We start from the raw sequence: 21,983 nt of genomic DNA on the forward strand, positions 1-21,983 counted from the left end.
TAAAAACCTCCCCATCTTCTAGAAGACATCCCTCTTGTTTCAGTAAAGAGGTTTAAATGACAGTTAAAACCTCCCCATCTTGTCGTTTCAGTAAAGAGATTTAAATGACAGTTAAAACCTCCCCATCTTCTAGAAAACATCCCTCTTGTTGTTTCAGTAAAGAGGTTTCAATGACAGTTAAAACCTCCCCATTTCTATACCAGACAAGGTGTGTTATGTCTCCACAGTACAGTAGGCAGCAGCATCATCAGTCTCAGGGCAGTGTGATGTGGACCAGACAGAAACACTGTAGTCTCTCTCTCCTCTCAGCTCTCCTCTCCTGTCATCAAATGGCCACAGCCAATCCAAGGTCTCAGGGCAAGCACAACAATAGATCCACAGTCTAAACTGGCATTCCACAGTTTCTAGCCAATAGAAACACAGTCTCTATATTAGAACAGTCTCTAGCCAATATAAACACAATCTTTAGCTTCTAAACTGATATTCCACAACCCTTGTCTTGTCATGGTACTGTGATGTTGACAAGCTGGCAGTCGGCTGAAACGATATAGGCCTTTCCTCCAAGAGCAACCTGTCTGTAACAGGCCTTTCCTCCAAGAGCAACCTGTCTGTAACAGGCCTTTCCTCCAAGAGCAATCTGTCTGTAACAGGCCTTTCCTCCAAGAGCAATCTGTCTGTAACAGGCCTTTCCTCCAAGAGCAATCTGTCTGTAACAGGCCTTTCCTCCAAGAGCAACCTGTCTGTAACAGGCCTTTCCTCCAAGAGCAATCTGTCTGTAACAGGCCTTTCCTCCAAGAGCAGTCTGTCTGTAACAGGCCTTTCCTCCAAGAGCAACCTGTCTGTAACAGGCCTTTCCTCCAAGAGCAATCTGTCTGTAACAGGCCTTTCCTCCAAGAGCAATCTGTCTGTAACATGCCTTTCCTCCAAGAGCAACCTGTCTGTAACAGGCCTTTCCTCCAAGAGCAATCTGTCTGTAACAGGCCTTTCCTCCATGAGCAACCTGTCTGTAACAGGTCTTTCCTCCAAGAGCAATCTGTCTGTAACAGGCCTTTCCTCCAAGAGCAATCTGTCTGTAACAGGCCTTTCCTCCATGAGCAACCTGTCTGTAACAGGTCTTTCCTCCAAGAGCAATCTGTCTGTATCAGGCCTTTCCTCCAAGAGCAATCTGTCTGTAACAGGCCTTTCCTCCAAAAGCAACCTGTCTGTAACAGGCCTTTCCTCCAAGAGCAATCTGTCTGTAACAGGCCTTTCCTCCAAGAGCAACCTGTTTGTAACAGGTCTTTCCTCCAAGAGCAATCTGTCTGTAACAGGCCTTTCCTCCAAGAGCAATCTGTCTGTAACAGGCCTTTCCTCCAAGAGCAACCTGTTTGTAACAGGTCTTTCCTCCAAGAGCAATCTGTCTGTAACAGGCCTTTCCTCCAAGAGCAATCTGTCTGTATCAGGCCTTTCCTCCAAGAGCAGTCTGTCTGTAACAGGGCTTTCCTCTAAGAGCAATCTGTCTGTAACAGGCCTTTCCTCCAAGAGCAACCTGTCTGTAACAGGCCTTTCCTCCAAGAGCAACCTGTCTGTAACAGGCCTTTCCTCCATGAGCAGTCTGTCTGTATCAGGCCTTTGCTCCAAGAGCAATCTGTCTGTATCAGGCCTTTCCTCCAAGAGCAACATGTCTGTAACAGGCCTTTCCTCCAAGAGCAATCTGTCTGTAACAGGCCTTTCCTCCAAGAGCAGTCTGTCTGTATCAGGCCTTTCCTCCAAGAGCAATCTGTCTGTATCAGGCCTTTCCTCCAAGAGCAACCTGTCTGTAACAGGCCATTCCTCCAAGAGCAACCTGTCTGTAACAGGCCTTTCCTCCAAGAGCAAGATGTGAACCTTGTTGGAGACGGTGTCTGAGATGTGAACCTTGTTGCAGTTGGAGACGGTGTCTGAGATGTGAAGTTTGTTGCAGTTGGAGACGGTGTCTGAGATGTGAACCTTGTTGCAGTTGGAGACGGTGTCTGATATGTGAACCTTGTTGCAGTTGGAGACGGTGTCTGAGATGTGAAGTTTGTTGCAGTTGGAGACGGTGTCTGATATGTGAAGTTTGTTGCAGTTGGAGACGGTGTCTGATATGTGAAGTTTGTTGCAGTTGGAGACGGTGTCTGAGATGTGAACCTTGTTGGAGACGGTGTCTGAGATGTGAAGTTTGTTGCAGTTGGAGACGGTGTCTGAGATGTGAAGTTTGTTGCAGTTGGAGACGGTGTCTGAGATGTGAAGTTTGTTGCAGTTGGAGACGGTGTCTGAGATGTGAACCTTGTTGCAGTTGGAGACGGTGTCTGAGATGTGAACCTTGTTGCAGTTGGAGACGGTGTCTGATATGTGAACCTTGTTGGAGACGGTGTCTGAGATGTGAAGTTTGTTGCAGTTGGAGACGGTGTCTGATATGTGAACCTTGTTGCAGTTGGAGACGGTGTCTGAGATGTGAACCTTGTTGCAGTTGGAGACGGTGTCTGAGATGTGAAGTTTGTTGCAGTTGGAGACGGTGTCTGAGATGTGAACCTTGTTGGAGAAGGTGTCTGAGATGTGAACCTTGTTGGAGACGGTGTCTGAGATGTGAAGTTTGTTGCAGTTGGAGACGGGGTCTGAGATGTGAAGTTTGTTGCAGTTGGAGACGGTGTCTGAGATGTGAAGTTTGTTGCAGTTGGAGACGGTGTCTGAGATGTGAACCTTGTTGGAGACGGTGTCTGAGATGTGAAGTTTGTTGCAGTTGGAGACGGTGTCTGAGATGTGAAGTTTGTTGCAGTTGGAGACGGTGTCTGATATGTGAAGTTTGTTGCAGTTGGAGACGGTGTCTGATATGTGAAGTTTGTTGCAGTTGGAGACGGTGTCTGAGATGTGAACCTTGTTGGAGACGGTGTCTGAGATGTGAAGTTTGTTGCAGTTGGAGACGGTGTCTGAGATGTGAAGTTTGTTGCAGTTGGAGACGGTGTCTGAGATGTGAAGTTTGTTGCAGTTGGAGACGGTGTCTGAGGAGTGAACCTTGTTGCAGCTGGAGACGGTGTCTGAGATGTGAAGTTTGTTGGAGACGGTGTCTGAGATGTGAACCTTGTTGCAGTTGGAGACGGTGTCTGAGATGTGAACCTTGTTGCAGCTGGAGACGGTGTCTGAGATGTGAAGTTTGTTGGAGACGGTGTCTGAGATGTGAACCTTGTTGGAGGCGGTGTCTGAGATGTGAAGTTTGTTGGAGACGGTGTCTGAGATGTGAACCTTGTTGCAGTTGGAGACGGTGTCTGAGATGTGAACCTTGTTGCAGCTGGAGACGGTGTCTGAGATGTGAAGTTTGTTGGAGACGGTGTCTGAGATGTGAACCTTGTTGGAGGCGGTGTCTGAGATGTGAAGTTTGTTGGAGACGGTGTCTGAGATGTGAACCTTGTTGGAGACGGTGTCTGAGATGTGAACCTTGTTGGAGACGGTGTCTGAGATGTGAACCTTGTTGCAGTTGGAGACGGTGTCTGAGATGTGAACCTTGTTGCAGTTGGAGACGGTGTCTGAGATGTGAACCTTGTTGGAGACGGTGTCTGATATGTGAACCTTGTTGGAGACGGTGTCTGATATGTGAACCTTGTTGGAGACGGTGTCTGAGATGTGAACCATGTTGGAGACGGTGTCTGAGATGTGAACCTTGTTGCAGTTGGAGACGGTGTCTGAGATGTGAACCTTGTTGGAGACGGTGTCTGAGATGTGAACCTTGTTGGAGACGGTGTCTGAGATGTGAACCTTGTTGCAGTTGGAGACGGTGTCTGAGATGTGAACCTTGTTGGAGACGGTGTCTGAGATGTGAACCTTGTTGCAGTTGGAGACGGTGTCTGAGATGTGAACCTTGTTGGAGACGGTGTCTGAGATGTGAACCTTGTTGGAGACGGTGTCTGAGATGTGAACCTTGTTGGAGACGGTGTCTGAGATGTGAACCTTGTTGGAGACGGTGTCTGAGATGTGAACCTTGTTGCAGTTGGAGACGGTGTCTGAGATGTGAACCTTGTTGGAGACGGTGTCTGAGATGTGAACCTTGTTGGAGACGGTGTCTGAGATGTGAACCTTGTTGGAGACGGTGTCTGAGATGTGAACCTTGTTGCAGTTGGAGACGGTGTCTGAGATGTGAACCTTGTTGGAGACGGTGTCTGAGATGTGAACCTTGTTGGAGACGGTGTCTGAGATGTGAACCTTGTTGGAGACGGTGTCTGAGATGTGAACCTTGTTGCAGTTGGAGACGGTGTCTGAGATGTGAACCTTGTTGGAGACGGTGTCTGAGATGTGAACCTTGTTGGAGACGGTGTCTGAGATGTGAACCTTGTTGGAGACGGTGTCTGAGATGTGAACCTTGTTGCAGTTGGAGACGGTGTCTGAGATGTGAACCTTGTTGCAGTTGGAGACGGTGTCTGAGATGTGAACCTTGTTGGAGACGGTGTCTGAGATGTGAACCTTGTTGCAGTTGGAGACGGTGTCTGAGATGTGAACCTTGTTGGAGACGGTGTCTGAGATGTGAACCTTGTTGCAGTTGGAGACGGTGTCTGAGATGTGAACCTTGTTGCAGTTGGAGACGGTGTCTGAGATGTGAACCTTGTTGGAGACGGTGTCTGAGATGTGAACCTTGTTGCAGTTGGAGACGGTGTCTGAGATGTGAAGTTTGTTGCAGCTGGAGACGGTGTCTGAGATGTGAACCTTGTTGCAGTTGGAGACGGTGTCTGAGATGTGAACCTTGTTGCAGTTGGAGACGGTGTCTGAGATGTGAACCACTCTCATTTCAGTTCAGTTCCACTCAGTTGCTGTGTGAAAGATGGGTCCACACTCCCTCTAAACAAGGTTTATAAGAGACGTTTCACCACTCAGAGGGGTCATGCTGCTGTCCCAACCAGCCTGGTTCCTGATGTCTCGGTCAGTTGTGTTGTAGTTCTGCTGAAGGTTGAAGAGGAGAAACAACATCAAGCTTCATAGGGCCAGAACTCCTGGTCAGTCTGAGTCAGTGAACGAGCCTCCTTCAGACCCCTGTTCAATCCCACACAACTAACACCAATTAAAACTCTAATCCATCTTCATGTTGTTCTTCTTGTGTTGTTGTCAGATTAGTCAAACATTCTGGGTTCATTTTTTTTTGTATCAATGATGAAACATGTCTCGGTAGAGAACGGATGTCTGAAGCACGGGAGTCTGAGTGATGTCAAGACCTGCAACAGGAAGAACAGGGTTATTATAGAACTGCTAGTGTAGGGACCTGCTCAGATATAGTCTCTCCTTCTGATGACATAGAGGTGATTCAGAGGGGTTAGTATAGAACTGCTAGTGTAGGGACCTGCTCAGATATAGTCTCTCCATCTGATGACAGAGAGGTGATTCAGAGGGGTTAGTATAGAACTGCTAGTGTAGGGACCTGCTCAGATATAGTCTCTCCTTCTGATGACAGAGAGGTGATTCAGAGGGGTTAGTATAGAACTGCTAGTGTAGGGACCTGCTCAGATATAGTCTCTCCTTCTGATGACAGAGAGGTGATTCAGAGGGGTTAGTATAGAACTGCTAGTGTAGGGACCTGCTCAGATATAGTCTCTCCATCTGATGAAAGAGAGGTGATTCAGAGGGGTTAGTATAGAACTGCTAGTGTAGGGACCTGCTCAGATATAGTCTCTCCTTCTGATGACAGAGAGGTGATTCAGAGGGGTTAGTATAGAACTGCTAGTGTAGGGACCTGCTCAGATATAGTCTCTCCTTCTGATGACAGAGAGGTGATTCAGAGGGGTTAGTATAGAACTGCTAGTGTAGGGACCTGCTCAGATATAGTCTCTCCTTCTGATGACAGAGAGGTGATTCAGAGGGGTTAGTATAGAACTGCTAGTGTAGGGACCTGCTCAGATATAGTCTCTCCATCTGATGACAGAGAGGTGATTCAGAGGGGTTAGTATAGAACTGCTAGTGTAGGGACCTGCTCAGATATAGTCTCTCCATCTGATGACAGAGAGGTGATTCAGAGAAGGTTCAGAGGGGTGGCTATAGATTCAGAGGGGTGGCTATAGATTCAGAGGGGTGGCTATAGATTCAGAGGGGTGGCTATAGATTCAGAGAGAGGGGCTATAGATTCAGAGGGGTGGCTGTGGATTCAGAGGGGTGGCTATAGATTCAGAGGGGTGGCTATAGTTTCAGAGGGGTGGCTATAGATTCAGAGGGGTGGCTGTGGATTCAGAGGGGTGGTTATAGATGCAGAGGGGTGGCTATAGATTCAGAGGGGTGGTTATAGATTCAGAGGGGTGGTTATAGATTCAGAGGGGTGGTTATAGATTCAGAGGGGTGGCTATAGATTCAGAGGGGTGGCTATAGATTCAGAGGGGTGGCTATAGATTCAGAGGGGATGTCTATGCATTCAGAGGGGTGGCTATATATTCAGAGGGGTGGCTATAGATTCAGAGGGGATGTCTATGGATTCAGAGGGGTGGCTATAGATTCAGAGGGGTGGCTATAGATTCAGAGGGGTGGCTATAGATTCAGAGGGGTGGCTATAGATTCAGAGAGGTGGCTATAGATTCAGAGGGGTGGCTATAGATTCAGAGGGGATGTCTATAGATTCAGAGGGGTGGCTATAGATTCAGAGGGGTGGCTATTGATTCAGAGGGGTGGCTATTGATTCAGAGGGGTGGCTATTGATTCAGATGGAGGGCTATAGATTCAGAGGGGTGGCTATAGATTCAGAGGGGTGGTTATAGATTCACAGGGGTGGCTATAGATTCAGAGGGGTGTCTATAGATTCAGAGGGGTGTCTATATATTCAGAGGGGTGCCCATAGATTCAGAGGGGTGCCTATAGATTCAGAGGGGTGGCTATAGATTCAGAGGGGTGCCTATAGATTCAGAGGGGTGTCTATAGATTCAGAGGGGTGGCTATAGATTCAGAGGGGTGTCTATAGATTCAGAGGGGTGTCTATATATTCAGAGGGGTGCCCATAGATTCAGAGGGGTGCCTATAGATTCAGAGGGGTGTCTATAGATTCAGAGGGGTGTCTATAGATTCAGAGGGGTGGCTATAGATTCAGAAGGGTGGCTATAGATTCAGAGGGGTGGCTATAGATTCAGAGGGGTGCCTATAGATTCAGAGGGGTGTCTATATATTCAGAGGGGTGCCCATAGATTCAGAGGGGTGGCTATAGATTCAGAGAGATGTCTATATATTCAGAGGGGTGGCTATAGATTCAGAGGGGATGTCTATAGATTCAGAGGGGTGGCTATAGATTCAGAGGGGTGGCTATTGATTCAGAGGGGTGGCTATTGATTCAGAGGGGTGGCTATTGATTCAGATGGAGGGCTATAGATTCAGAGGGGTGGCTATAGATTCAGAGGGGTGGTTATAGATTCACAGGGGTGGCTATAGATTCAGAGGGGTGTCTATAGATTCAGAGGGGTGTCTATATATTCAGAGGGGTGCCCATAGATTCAGAGGGGTGCCTATAGATTCAGAGGGGTGGCTATAGATTCAGAGGGGTGCCTATAGATTCAGAGGGGTGTCTATAGATTCAGAGGGGTGGCTATAGATTCAGAGGGGTGTCTATAGATTCAGAGGGGTGTCTATATATTCAGAGGGGTGCCCATAGATTCAGAGGGGTGCCTATAGATTCAGAGGGGTGTCTATATATTCAGAGGGGTGCCCATAGATTCAGAGGGGTGCCTATAGATTCAGAGGGGTGGCTATAGATTCAGAGGGGTGCCTATAGATTCAGAGGGGTGTCTATAGATTCAGAGGGGTGGCTATAGATTCAGAGGGGTGTCTATAGATTCAGAGGGGTGTCTATATATTCAGAGGGGTGTCTATAGATTCAGAGGGGTGTCTATAGATTCAGAGGGGTGGCTATAGATTCAGAAGGGTGGCTATAGATTCAGAGGGGTGGCTATAGATTCAGAGGGGTGCCTATAGATTCAGAGGGGTGTCTATATATTCAGAGGGGTGCCCATAGATTCAGAGGGGTGGCTATAGATTCAGAGAGATGTCTATATATTCAGAGGGGTGCCCATAGATTCAGAGGGGTGCCTATAGATTCACAGGGTGTCTATAGATTCAGAGGGGTGTCTATAGATTCAGAGGGGTGTCTATAGATTCAGAGGGGTGCCCATAGATTCAGAGGGGTGCCTATAGATTCACAGGGTGTCTACAGATTCTTACGTTGTGCAGGAGGCGTCACTAGGACTTGCTGATGTTCTCGTAGATGACATCACTGCTGATGGACTGTGTCTTCTTCTTCCACATCAGCAGGACACACTGGTGGATGAACACGTACTGCTCCTACAGGAAGTGACGTCATACAGGAAGAATGTCAACAGAAGAATGTTTTAGTGACAGTGCATAAGTATGTCTGAAATGGCACCCTATTCTGAGGGGAAAGGAGACAGTCTGACCAGAGACCAGATGGGGCCCTACAGTACCTCGGTCTGAGGGGAAAGGAGACAGTCTGACCAGAGACCAGATGGGACCCTACAGTACCTCGGTCTGAGGGGAAAGGAGACAGTCTGACCAGAGACCAGATGGGGCCCTACAGTACCTCGGTCTGAGGGGAAAGGAGACAGTCTGACCAGAGACCAGATGGGACCCTACAGTACCTCGGTCTGAGGGGAAAGGAGACAGTCTGACCAGAGACCAGATGGGACCCTACAGTACCTCGGTCTGAGGGGAAAGGAGACAGTCTGACCAGAGACCAGATGGGACCCTACAGTACCTCGGTCTGAGGGGAAAGGAGACAGTCTGACCAGAGACCAGATGGGGCCCTACAGTACCTCGGTCTGAGGGGAAAGGAGACAGTCTGACCATAGACCAGATGGGGCCCTACAGTACCTTGGTCTGAGGGGAAAGGAGTCTAACCTCTGTCTGGACCATGGAGAGTCGATGGGACCTCATCTCATCTCAGATCCTAACCCTAAACCCCACTGGGACTGTCTCTTACCTCTGTCTGGACCATGGAGAGTCGATGAGACCTCATCTCAGATCCTAACCCTAACCCCCACTGGGACTGTCTCTTACCTCTGTCTGGACCATGGAGAGTCGATGAGACCTCATCTCAGACACCATACCCAGGATGTCAGTATACTCATGTTCTCTGATGTGCTGCATCAGTCGGTCCAGAGCGATGAAGGTCCCTGTCCGGCCCACACCAGCACTGTGGAGACAACACAACATCCTGTTAGTGGAGAGACACAACATCCTGTTAGTGGAGAGACACCAGCACTGTGGAGAGACACGGCACTGTAGAGCTGTCAACTCATTAATAACCTCTGATAACCGTCTGACATCTCACTATGGTTTGAGTGGCTCAGTTGCCTCTGCACTGGTTGGAAAGGACTTGACAGCTGAAGACAACACAACATCCTGTTAGTGGAGACCACAGCACTGTAGAGCTCTCAACTCATTAATAACCTCTGATAACCGTCTGACATCTCACTATGGTTTGAGTGGCTCAGTTGCCTCTGCACTGGTTGGAAAGGACTTGACAGCTGAAGACAACATGGTTGCCTCTCATCAATGCAGTGAAAGAGTGTACTGTAGAGAAACGTTTGTTACTAGGAAACTGTTTATAGTTCAAAAGGCCTGGTTTTCTCAATTCTTTACAAGTGACAATCTTCTCAAAGTAAACAGAGTTGTTTTGTTAATTGTTAGTTACCTTGTGGATTACTACCTGTGTAGACTGAAAGATTGGTCTGAAGGTTGTTTCTCTAAGGCCTACTGGCTTCCATTTAGGTTTCATATGTGGACTGGAAGTTTGGCCTGAAGGTTGTTTCTCTAAGGCCTACTGGCTTCCATTTGGGTTTCATATGTGGACTGGAAGTTTGGCCTGAAGGTTGTTTCTCTAAGGCCTACTGGCTTCCATTTAGGTTTCATATGTGGACTGGAAGTTTTGTCTGAAGGCTATTTCTCTAAGGACTACTGGCTTCCATTTGGGAGCTCTCAGACAACTCTGTCTGAGTAACATGTCCCTGACAGCATGGCCCCTGTGGTTGAGCCTGGTAGACCCTGTACGTACCTGCAGTGAACCACAATGGGTTCTTTGGTGCGGTTGGCCTGCTGGCGGACGATGTGTACGAACTGCAGGATGCTATCGATGGCGTTGACCGTGGGGACACCGTGGTCCGGCCAGGACGTGTAGTTGAGATGGAGGACGTCCTGAGACTCGTCAGCCTGCAGGGGGAGACACCACGGAAAGACAGACAGTTAGACAAGGCTGATGGATCAGTATACATCAGATCTCTCCATCCGGGTCTAGCTAGCAGCAGGGCACCTCCTCCACCTCCACCTCCTAAAAAGGGGGAGACTTGCAAGCCGAAGAACACCACCCCAACCGTGAAGCACGGGGGTGGCAGCATCATGTTGTGGGGGTGCTTTGCTGCAGGACGGACTGGTGCACTTCACAAAATAGATGGCTTCATGAGGAAGGAAAATTATGTGGATATATTGAAGCAACATCTTAAGACATCAGCCAGGAAGTTAAAGCTTGGTCTTAAATGGGTCTTCCAAATGGACAAAAACCCCAAGCATACTTCCAAAGTTGTGGCAAATTGGCTTAAGGACAACAAAGTCAAGGTATTGGAGTGGCAAGAACTGAAAACTGCTGTTCACAAATGCTCTCCATCCAACCTCACTGAGCTCGAGATGTTTTGCAAGGAGGAATGGGAAAAAATTTCAGTCTCTCGATGTGCAAAACTGATAGAGACATACCCCAAGCGACTTACAGCTGTAATCACAGCAAAAGGTGGCGCTACAAAGTATTAACTTAAGGGGGCTGAATAATTTTGCACGCCCCAATTTTTCAGTTTTTGATTTGTTAAAAAAGTTTGAAATATCCAATAAATGTCGTTCCACTTCATGATTGTGTCCCACTTGTTGTTGATTCTTCACAAAAAAATACAGTTTTATATCTTTATGTTTGAAGCCTGAAATGTGGCAAAAGGTCGCAAAGTTCAAGGGGGCCGAATACTTTCGCAAGGCACTGTATGTTCAGTGTAAATTGTTAAAAGTAGTTCTCGTGCAACTGGAGTTGTTTGGTTTGCTAAACTTTGAAATCAGTGTTGTTTGTTTGTCATGTGATGCTGTAGATCCACTCACATATCCCAGTCTGAAGTTCCTTATGGTCCACTCTGGTGATTCTGACTCCGACAGCATCTCAACACTGATCTCTCCGTAGGTCACCGGCTCATCTGTGAATGGCCAGTAGTGGTCACACTTCACCCTGCGCCTCTCGTTACACTGCGTCAGCATCACAATGATGTGGCTCTTCTGCTGCAGGATCATGTTCCAGAAGTCGTTCCTCGTCTCAGGCAGAGGACCCTGGGTAGCGATGTACTCTCTGGGTGATTTATAACCCTGGAGGGGGAGACAACCAGGGTTATGGTTACTGTTGAGGTTCAGGTCTCAGGCAGAGGGCCCTGGGTGGTGATTTGTAACCCTATAGAGGGATAAAACCAGGGTTATGGTTACTGTTGAGGTTCAGGTCTCAGGCAGAGGGCCCTGGGTGGTGATTTATAACCCTGTAGAGGGAGAAAACCAGGGTTATGGTTACTGTTGAGGTTCAGGTCTCAGGCAGAGGGCCCTGGGTGGTGATTTATAACCCTGGAGGGGGAGAAAACCAAGGTTATGGTTACTGTTGAGGTTCAGGTCTCAGGCAGACGGCCCTGGGTGATGATTTATAACCCTGGAGGGGGAGAAAACCAGGGTTATGGTTACTGTTGAGGTTCAGGTCTCAGGCAGAGGGGCCTGGGTGATGATTTATAACCCTGGAGGGGGAGAAAACCAGGGTTATGGTTACTGTTGAGGTTAAGGTCTCAGGCAGAGGGCCCTGGGTGATGATTTATAACCCTGTAGAGGGAGAAAACCAGGGTTATGGTTACTGTTGAGGTTCAGGTCTCAGGCAGAGGGCCCTGGGTGGTGATTTATAACCCTGGAGGGGGAGAAACCCAGGGTTATGGTTACTGTTGAGGTTAAGGTCTCAGGCAGAGGGCCCTGGGTGATGATTTATAACCCTGTAGAGGGAGAAAACCAGGGTTATGGTTACTGTTGAGGTTAAGGTCTCAGGCAGAGGGCCCTGGGTGGTGATTTATAACCCTGGAGGGGGAGAAAACCAGGGTTATGGTTACTGTTGAGGTTAAGGTCTCAGGCAGAGGGCCCTGGGTGATGATTTATAACCCTGTAGAGGGAGAAAACCAGGGTTATGGTTACTGTTGAGGTTAAGGTCTCAGGCAGAGGGCCCTGGGTGGTGATTTATAACCCTGGAGGGGGAGAAAACCAGGGTTATGGTTACTGTTGAGGTTAAGGTCTCAGGCAGAGGGCCCTGGGTGGTGATTTATAACCCTGTATAGGGAGAAAACCAGGGTTATGGTTACTGTTGAGGTTAAGGTCTCAGGCAGAGGGCCCTGGGTGGTGATTTATAACCCTGTATAGGGAGAAAACCAGGGTTATGGTTACTGTTGAGGTTCAGGTCTCAGGCAGAGGGCCCTGGGTGGTGATTTATAACCCTGGAGGGGGAGAAAACCAGGGTTATGGTTACTGTTGAGGTTCAGGTCTCAGGCAGAGGGCCCTGGGTGGTGATTTATAACCCTGGAGGGGGAGAAAACCAGGGTTATGGTTACTGTTGAGGTTAAGGTCTCAGGCAGAGGGCCCTGGGTGGTGATTTATAACCCTGGAGGGGGAGAAAACCAGGGTTATGGTTACTGTTGAGGTTCAGGTCTCAGGCAGAGGGCCCTGGGTGGTGATTTATAACCCTGTAGGGGGAGAAAACCAGGGTTATGGTTACTGTTGAGGTTAAGGTCTCAGGCAGAGGGCCCTGGGTGGTGATTTATAACCCTGTAGGGGGAGAAAACCAGGGTTATGGTTACTGTTGAGGTTAAGGTCTCAGGCAGAGGGCCCTGGGTGGTGATTTATAACCCTGGAGGGGGAGAAAACCAGGGTTATGGTTACTGTTGAGGTTCAGGTCTCAGGCAGAGGGCCCTGGGTGGTGATTTATAACCCTGGAGGGGGAGAAAACCAGGGTTATGGTTACTGTTGAGGTTAAGGTCTCAGGCAGAGGGCCCTGGGTGATGATGTATAACCCTGTAGAGGGAGAAAACCAGGGTTATGGTTACTGTTGAGGTTAAGGTCTCAGGCAGAGGGCCCTGGGTGGTGATTTATAACCCTGTAGAGGGAGAAAACCAGGGTTATGGTTACTGTTGAGGTTAAGGTCTCAGGCAGAGGGCCCTGGTACTGGTACTAACTGGTATGTAGTTGGTATGTACTGGTACTAACTGGTATGTAGTTGGTATGTACTGGTACTAACTGGTATGTAGTTGGTATGTACTGGAACTAACTGGTATGTAGTTGGTATGTACTGGTACTAACTGGTATGTAGTTGGTAGGTACTGGTACGTAGTTGGTATGTACTGGTACTGACTGGTATGTAGTTGGTATATACCGGAACTAACTGGTATGTAGATGGTATGTAGGTATACTAACTGGTATGTAGTTGGTATATACTGGTATGTAGATGGTATGTACTGGTACTAACTGGTATGTAGTTGGTAGGTACTGGTATGTAGATGGTATGTACTGGTACTAACTGGTATGTAGTTGGTATGTACTGGTACTAACTGGTATGTAGATGGTATGTAGTGGTACTAACTGGTATGTAGTTGGTATGTACTGGTACTAACTGGTATGTAGTTGGTAGGTACTGGTATGTAGATGGTATGTACTGGTACTAACTGGTATGTAGTTGGTATGTACTGGTACTAACTGGTATGTAGATGGTATGTACTGGTACTAACTGGTATGTAGTTGGTATGTACTGGTATGTATATGGTATGTACTGGTACTAACTGGTATGTATATGGTATGTACTGGTAAGTAGTTGGTATGTATGGGTACTAACTGGTATGTAGCTGGTGTGTAGTGGTACTAACTGGTATGTAGATGGCATGTACTGGTACTAACTGGTATGTAGTTGGTATGTACTGGTACTTACTGTTATGTAGTTGGTATGTACTGGTACTTACTGGTATGTAGTTGGTTTGTACTGGTACTTACTGTTATGTAGTTGGAATGTACTGGTACTAACTGGTATGTAGATGGTATGTACTGGTACTAACTGGTATGTAGTTGGTATGTACTGGTACTTACTGTTATGTAGTTGGTATGTACTGGTACTTACTGGTATATAGTTGGTATGTACTGGTACTAACTGGTATGTAGATGGTATGTACTGGTACTAACTGGTATGTAGTTGGTATGTACTGGTACTTTCTGTTATGTAGTTGGAATGTACTGGTACTAACTGGTATGTAGATGGTATGTACTGGTACTAACTGGTATGTAGTTGGTATGTACTGGTACTTACTGTTATGTAGTTGGAATGTACTGGTACTAACTGGTATGTAGATGGTATGTACTGGTACTAACTGGTATGTAGTTGGTATGTACTGGTACTTACTGGTATGTAGTTGGTATGTACTGGTACTAACTGGTATGTAGTTGGTATGTACTGGTACTAACTGGTATGTAGTTGGTATGTACTGGTACTAACTGGTATGTAGTTGGTATGTACTGGTACTAACTGGTATGTAGTTGGTATGTACTGGTACTAACTGGTATGTGGTTGGTATGTACTGGTACTAACTGGTATGTAGTTGGTATGTACTGGTACTTACTGGTATGTAGTTGGTATGTACTGGTACTTACTGTTATGTAGTTGGTATGTACTGGTACTTACTGTTATGTAGTTGGTATGTACTGGTACTTACTGGTATGTGGTTAGTATGTACTGGTACTTACTGTTATGTAGTTGGTATGTACTGGTACTTACTGTTATGTAGTTGGTATGTACTGGTACTTACTGGTATGTAGTTGGCGTTGATGTAGTCTGATCCCTCGTCGTTATGTAAATAGATCACCTTCACTCTGCTGAAGTCATCTGGGGAAAGTCATGGTTCTATTCAGTACTCATCAGTGATCTGTTTCTTGTCTGTTCCTACAGATAAACTACCCTGTTAAAGCATACTGTTATATATGGCTTAGTGTCTGCTACTGTTTCCTGTCGGTCACTCACACGGCAGGATGTTGGTGTAGCGGTTCTTGGGTCTGTTGATAGGCAGGTCTGCTGCATCATGGGAAAGATCCAGACCTACGCTCTTCAGCTCCTACAACATGACAGACACATGACAGACACATGACAGGCCATGAGCGACGACTCAAACACAATATCTAATCCAGCTTTAACATGATCATTAGGTCATCAGAATACTACCTCAAACTGCAGAGAGAACTTGTAGGCGGAGTCTTTGCTCATGTCTTTGAGGTACGCATCAAAGTCATCCATCTGGACAGGGCTGAAACACAACACACGGAACAGTCATCCATCTGGACAGGGCTGAAACACAACAGTCATCCATCTGGACAGGGCTGAAACACAACACACAGAACAGTCATCCAGATGGACAGGGCTGAAACACAACACACAGAACAGTCATCCATCTGGACAGGGCTGAAACACAACACACAGAACAGTCATCCATCTGGACAGGGCTGAAACACAACAGTCATCCAGATGGACAGGGCTGAAACACAACAGTCATCCAGCTGGACAGGGCTGAAACACAACACACAGAACAGTCATCCATCTGGACAGGGCTGAAACACAACACACAGAACAGTCATCCAGATGGACAGGGCTGAAACACAACACACAGAACAGTCATCCATCTGGACAGGGCTGAAACACAACACACAGAACAGTCATCCATCTGGACAGGGCTGAAACACAACACACAGAACAGTCATCCATCTGGACAGGGCTGAAACACAACAGTCATCCATCTGGACAGGGCTGAAACACAACACACAGAACAGTCATCCAGATGGACAGGGCTGAAACACAACACACGGAACAGTCATCCATCTGGACAGAGCTGAAACACAACATTCATCCAGCTGGACAGGGCTGAAACACAACACACAGAACAGTCATCCATCTGGACAGGGCTGAAACACAACACACAGAACAGTCATCCAGATGGACAGGGCTGAAACACAACACACAGAACAGTCATCCATCTGGACAGAGCTGAAACACAACATTCATCCAGCTGGACAGGGCTGAAACACAACACACAGAACAGTCATCCATCTGGACAGGGCTGAAACACAACACACAGAACAGTCATCCAGATGGACAGGGCTGAAACACAACACACAGAACAGTCATCCATCTGGACAGAGCTGAAACACAACATTCATCCAGCTGGACAGGGCTGAAACACAACACACAGAACAGTCATCCATCTGGACAGGGCTGAAACACAACACACAGAACAGTCATCCAGATGGACAGGGCTGAAACACAACACACAGAACAGTCATCCATCTGGACAGGGCTGAAACACAACACACAGAACAGTCATCCATCTGGACAGGGCTGAAACACAACACACAGAACAGTCATCCATCTGGACAGGGCTGAAACACAACACACAGAACAGTCATCCATCTGGACAGGGCTGAAACACAACAGTCATCCATCTGGACAGGGCTGAAACACAACACACAGAACAGTCATCCAGATGGACAGGGCTGAAACACAACACACAGAACAGTCATCCAGATGGACAGGGCTGAAACACAACACACAGAACAGTCATCCAGATGGACATGGCTGAAACACAACACACAGAACAGTCATCCAGATGGACAGGGCTGAAACACAACACACAGAACAGTCATCCAGATGGACAGGGCTGAAACACAACACACAGAACAGTCATCCAGATGGACAGGGCTGAAACACAACACACAGAACAGTCATCCAGATGGACAGGGCTGAAACACAACACACAGAACAGTCATCCAGATGGACAGGGCTGAAACACAACACACATAACAGTCATCCAGATGGACAGGGCTGAAACACAACACACAGAACAGTCATCCAGATGGACAGGGCTGAAACACAACACACAGAACAGTCATCCAGATGGACAGGGCTGAAACACAACACACAGAACAGTCATCCAGATGGACAGGGCTGAAACACAACACACAGAACAGTCATCCAGATGGACAGGGCTGAAATACAACACACAGAACAGTCATCCATCTGGACAGGGCTGAAACACAACACACAGAACAGTCATCCAGATGGACAGGGCTGAAACACAACACATGCGCATTGGTCCGATATTTCCTACTCCTCCTCAGAAGAGGAGGAGAATTGTTACAACACCTTACACACAGATTAACACACACACACATTAACACATTTCACACACACCCAGATTAACACACACACGTTAACACAGTTCACACACACACACAGATTAACACACTCACACACAGATTAACACAGTTCACACACACACACACACACACACACAGATGAACAGATTTCCTCACAAGCACATACTGCAGCAGACACACATCCCTTTCCTAGTAGTGTTACCTTGTTAGCTTCCGTTTCTTTAAAGCAGTCTTGCTCCTATAAAACACAGAAGGAAGTTCCACCATTTTATAATCAGACATTTAGTTCCCACCAGAAGGGATCCAACATCCAATCAAATCACTGCTTGGTGTCATTCTAGACAATAGAGGATAACCTACAGAACAGCAACATGCTCAAGTGATGTCTGTCCCAAATCCCCAACTCATAGATGATACAAACACACTTGACTCGTCCGAGCTTCCTTATTCAACCCCCACTGGACCCACATCACCACCCAACGGGCAGACAGCAAGCTGACAGAGTGCAGACAGCAAGCTGACAGAGGGCAGACAGATAGCAGACAGCAAGCAAACAGCAAGCAGACAGAGGACAGACAGATAGCAGACAGCGGGCAGACAGCAAGCAAACAGCAAGCTGACAGAGGGCAGACAGATAGCAGACAGCAAGCAGACAGCAAGCAAACAGCAAGCTGACAGAGGGCAGACAGATAGCAGACAGCGGGCAGACATCAAGCAAACAGCAAGCAGACAGAGGGCAGACAGATAGCAAACAGCAAGCAGACAGTGGGCAGACAGATAGCAGACAGCAAGCAGACAGCAGGCAGACAGCGGGCAGACAGAGTGCAGACAGCAGGCAGACAGAGTGCAGACAGAGTGCAGACAACGGGCAGACAGAGTGCAGACAGCAAGCAGACAGAGGGAAGACAGAGTGCAGACAGCAGGCAGACAGCGTGCAGACAGTTGTCAGACAGCAGGCAGACAGAGTGCAGACAGAGTGCAGACAGCAAGCAGACAGAGTGCAGACAGAGTGCAGACAGCAAGCAGACAGAAGCAGACAGAGTGCAGACAGCAAGTAGACAGAGGGCAGACAGAGTGCAGACAGCAAGCAGACAGACTGCAGACAGAGGGCAGACAGAGTGCAGACAGCAAGCAGACAGAGGGCAGATAGAGTGCAGATAGCAAGCAGACAGAGGGCAGACAGAGGGCAGACAGAGGGCAGACAGAGTGCAGACAGCAAGGAGACAGCGGGCAGACAGAGTGCATGCAGCAAGCAGACAGAGTGCAGACAGCGTGCAGACAGGAAGGCCAAACTGTTGCTAGTATCATGCTACAGTATGTTAGTACCTTGCCATGCCATGTTATTGAATCCATCTTGAAGAGTGTGTTTTATGTGAAGGACTGTTCCAACCACAGACAGAGGATTACTAGAAAGATCTCTGATCTGAACACACTCTGATCACCTCAGGATCCTGGGACTCTTTTCTCCACCAGTTGATTGACAGTGGAAATGCAGATCATTTGTATGTGAAATGTCTGGCTACAGACTCCTTAAGTCACATCAATAAGAAAAGGGACCTTTCAGGTAGCTCGGTGTCTATGGTCAGAGGACAGCCTTTCTAACACAGGCCCCAGAACAGTTACTTACTAAGGAGTCAGAGGGGACAGCCTTTCTAACACAGGCCCCAGAACAGTTACTTACCAAGGAGGCAGAGAGGACAGCCTTTCTAACACAGGCCCCAGAACAGTTACTTACCAAGGAGGCAGAGAGGACAGCCTTTCTAACACAGGCCCCAGAACAGTTACTTACCAAGGAGGCAGACAGGACAGCCTTTCTAACACAGGCCCCAGAACAGTTACTTACTAAGGAGTCAGAGGGGACAGCCTTTCTAACACAGGCCCCAGAACAGTTACTTACTAAGGAGTCAGAGGGGACAGCCTTTCTAACACAGGCCCCAGAACAGTTACTTACCAAGGAGGCAGAGAGGACAGCCTTTCTAACATAGGCCCCAGAACAGTTACTTACCAAGGAGGCAGACAGGACAGCCTTTCTAACACAGGCCCCAGAACAGTTACTTACTAAGGAGTCAGAGGGGACAGCCTTTCTAACACAGGCCCGAGAACAGTTACTTACTTAGGAGTCAGAGAGGACAGCCTTTCTAACACAGGCCCCAGAACAGTTACTTACCAAGGAGGCAGAGAGGACAGCCTTTCTAACACAGGCCCCAGAACAGTTACTTACCAAGGAGGCAGACAGGACAGCCTTTCTAACACAGGCCCCAGAACAGTTACTTACTAAGGAGTCAGAGGGGACAGCCTTTCTAACACAGGCCCCAGAACAGTTACTTACTTAGGAGTCAGAGAGGACAGCCTTTCTAACACAGGCCCCAGAACAGTTACTTACCAAGGATTAATATAAAAAGCCAAAAGATAGTCAGTCCAAAGGCAGGATGGCAGGAGGGTGAGAAAGGCAAAGAGGCTCCTTCGCCTGAAGGGTTCAGACAGACAGACAGACAGACAGACAGACAGACAGACAGACAGACAGACAGACAGACAGACAGACAGACAGACAGACAGACAGACAGACAGGTGGGGACAGAACAGACAGACAGAACAGACACCATTAGTATCATGACAGAGAGGTATGGCAGAGTAGTTCCTGTCAGAAGTCAACACTGTTAACAAACACCATTAGTATCATGTCAGAGAGGTAGGGCAGAGTAGTTCCTGTCAGAGGTCAACACTGTTAATGCACCTTACAGTCTGAGCCTGTTAATAAGATCTACTATAGTGACCTGTCTTTAACTCTCTGGTCAATAACAGTAGAGACATCAATGACTGTTCTCTTCATCAGGCCACTAACAGCCTTCTGTTGGTTCACAGTGGAGACATCAATGACTGTTCTCTTCATCAGGCCACTAACAGCCTTCTGTTGGTTCACAGTGGAGACATCAATGACTGTTCTCTTCATCAGGCCACTAACAGCCTTCTGTTGGTTCACAGTGGAGACATCAATGACTGTTCTCTTCATCAGGCCACTAACAGCCTTCTGTTGGTTCACAGTGGAGACATCAATGACTGTTCTCTTCATCAGTGTTCATTAGGGCCCAATGTTGATATCTAAAAGCTCCTCAGTAGGACTCAGTAGGACTCAGTGTTCATTAGGGCTCAGTGTTGATATCTAACAGTTCCTCAGTAGGACTCAGTGTTCATTAGGGCTCAGTGTTGATATCTAACAGCTCCTCAGTAGGAATCAGTGTTCATTAGGGCCCAATGTTGATATCGAACAGTTCCTCAGTAGGACTCAGTATTTATTAGGGCTCAGTGTTGATATCTAACAGCTCCTCAGTAGTAGGACTCAGTGTTCATTAGGGCTCAGTGTTGATATCTAACAGTTCCTCAGTAGGACTCAGTGTTCATTAGGGCCCAATGTTGATATCTAACAGTTCCTCAGTAGGACTCAGTGTCCATTAGGACCCAATGTTGATATCTAACAGCTCCTCAGTAGTAGGACTCAGTGTCCATTAGGGCTCAGTGTTGATATCTAACAGTTCCTCAGTAGGACTCAGTGTTCATTAGGGCCCAATGTTGATATCTAACAGTTCCTCAGTAGGACTCAGTGTTCATTAGGGCCCAATGTTGATATCTAACAGTTCCTCAGTAGGACTCAGTGTTTATTAGGGCCCAATGTTGATATCTAACCGTTCCTCAGTAGGACTCAGTGTTTATTAGGGCCCAATGACAGCTGTTTGGCTTTACAGTAGGACTCAGTGTTCATTAGGGCCCAATGACAGCTGTTTGGCTTTATAGTAGGACTCAGTGTTCATTAGGGCCCAATGACATCTGTTTGGCTTTACAGTAGGACTCAGTGTTCATTAGGGCCCAATGACAGCTGTTTGGCTTTACAGTAGGACTCAGTATTCATTAGGGCCCAATGACAGCTGTTTGGCTTTATAGTAGGACTCAGTGTTCATTAGGGCCCAATGACATCTGTTTGGCTTTACAGTAGGACTCAGTATTCATTAGGGCCCAATGACAGCTGTTTGGCTTTACAGTAGGACTCAGTATTCATTAGGGCCCAATGACAGCTGCTTGGTTTTACAGTAGGACTCAGTGTTCATTAGGGCCCAATGACATCTGTTTGGCTTTACAGTAGGACTCAGTGTTCATTAGGGCCCAATGACAGCTGTTTGGCTTTACAGTAGGACTCAGTGTTCATTAGGGCCCAATGACATCTGTTTGGCTTTACAGTAGGACTCAGTGTTCATTAGGGCCCAATGACAGCTGCTTGGCTTTACAGACCCCATGGTGAGGATCCATTCCACAGAGCTCAATACACATCAAATGAATGGTCCTATTCCCGCGGCCAACAACGACTTGTTCCTCCACAACAACAGTCCTTGTAATGTAAATAAGTTGTTGACGCTAACAGAACTACCACTTAGCCAGCCATTCATCATCATCATGCACGTAGAAAAGACAAGCTGTGCAAGACTGGATCAGCCACATGACTGACGGGATGTAGAGATGGTTCACGTTAACACCACACCGAGAGGAGGTATGGCTTAGTGATGGGAGGTGTGTGTGTGTTTAGGATGAAGCCAAGGCCTGCCGTAAGGGACAGGCTTTAAGCCTTTATATTAAATGTGTGTGTTTAGGATGAACTTTAACCCTTTATATGACGTAACAGACCGTCTTTAAGCCCTTATATTAATCATCATTAGTCTGTTATCAACACCTTCTCCCTGGTCTGATAGTTG

At 47.4% G+C, this 21,983-nt stretch overlaps 2 protein-coding genes across 2 annotated transcripts in view; both read right to left on the reverse strand.

Annotated features, from left to right (window-relative positions):
- Window positions 1-253: 253 nt before the first annotated feature.
- Window positions 254-4,785, reverse strand: LOC118942995 (serine-rich adhesin for platelets-like). The gene is made up of 3 exons (XM_036958459.1): window positions 4,729-4,785; window positions 2,161-2,874; window positions 254-319 (listed from the first exon to the last, which is right to left on the reverse strand). The coding sequence occupies exons 1-3, from the start codon at window positions 4,771-4,773 to the stop codon at window positions 254-256; spliced, it is 825 nt and encodes a 274-aa protein (XP_036814354.1). The 5' UTR covers window positions 4,774-4,785.
- Window positions 4,786-5,058: 273 nt separating this feature from the next.
- Window positions 5,059-21,983, reverse strand: part of LOC110512574 (receptor-type tyrosine-protein phosphatase O) — a 92,964-nt gene continuing 76,039 nt past the window's right edge. Inside the window, exons 17-26 of the mRNA XM_036956784.1 lie at window positions 19,628-19,711; window positions 17,447-17,482; window positions 15,260-15,341; window positions 15,062-15,152; window positions 14,850-14,926; window positions 11,095-11,352; window positions 10,016-10,170; window positions 9,019-9,154; window positions 8,167-8,286; window positions 5,059-5,195 (exon numbers count right to left, since the gene is read on the reverse strand). Coding sequence (XP_036812679.1) covers window positions 8,185-8,286; window positions 9,019-9,154; window positions 10,016-10,170; window positions 11,095-11,352; window positions 14,850-14,926; window positions 15,062-15,152; window positions 15,260-15,341; window positions 17,447-17,482; window positions 19,628-19,711 — 1,021 coding nt within the window. The 3' untranslated portion in view covers window positions 5,059-5,195; window positions 8,167-8,184. The remainder of the gene's footprint in view (window positions 5,196-8,166; window positions 8,287-9,018; window positions 9,155-10,015; window positions 10,171-11,094; window positions 11,353-14,849; window positions 14,927-15,061; window positions 15,153-15,259; window positions 15,342-17,446; window positions 17,483-19,627; window positions 19,712-21,983) is intronic.

This window comes from Oncorhynchus mykiss, chromosome 21 (genome assembly GCF_013265735.2).
Source record: "Oncorhynchus mykiss isolate Arlee chromosome 21, USDA_OmykA_1.1, whole genome shotgun sequence".
Taxonomy (NCBI): domain Eukaryota; kingdom Metazoa; phylum Chordata; class Actinopteri; order Salmoniformes; family Salmonidae; genus Oncorhynchus; species Oncorhynchus mykiss.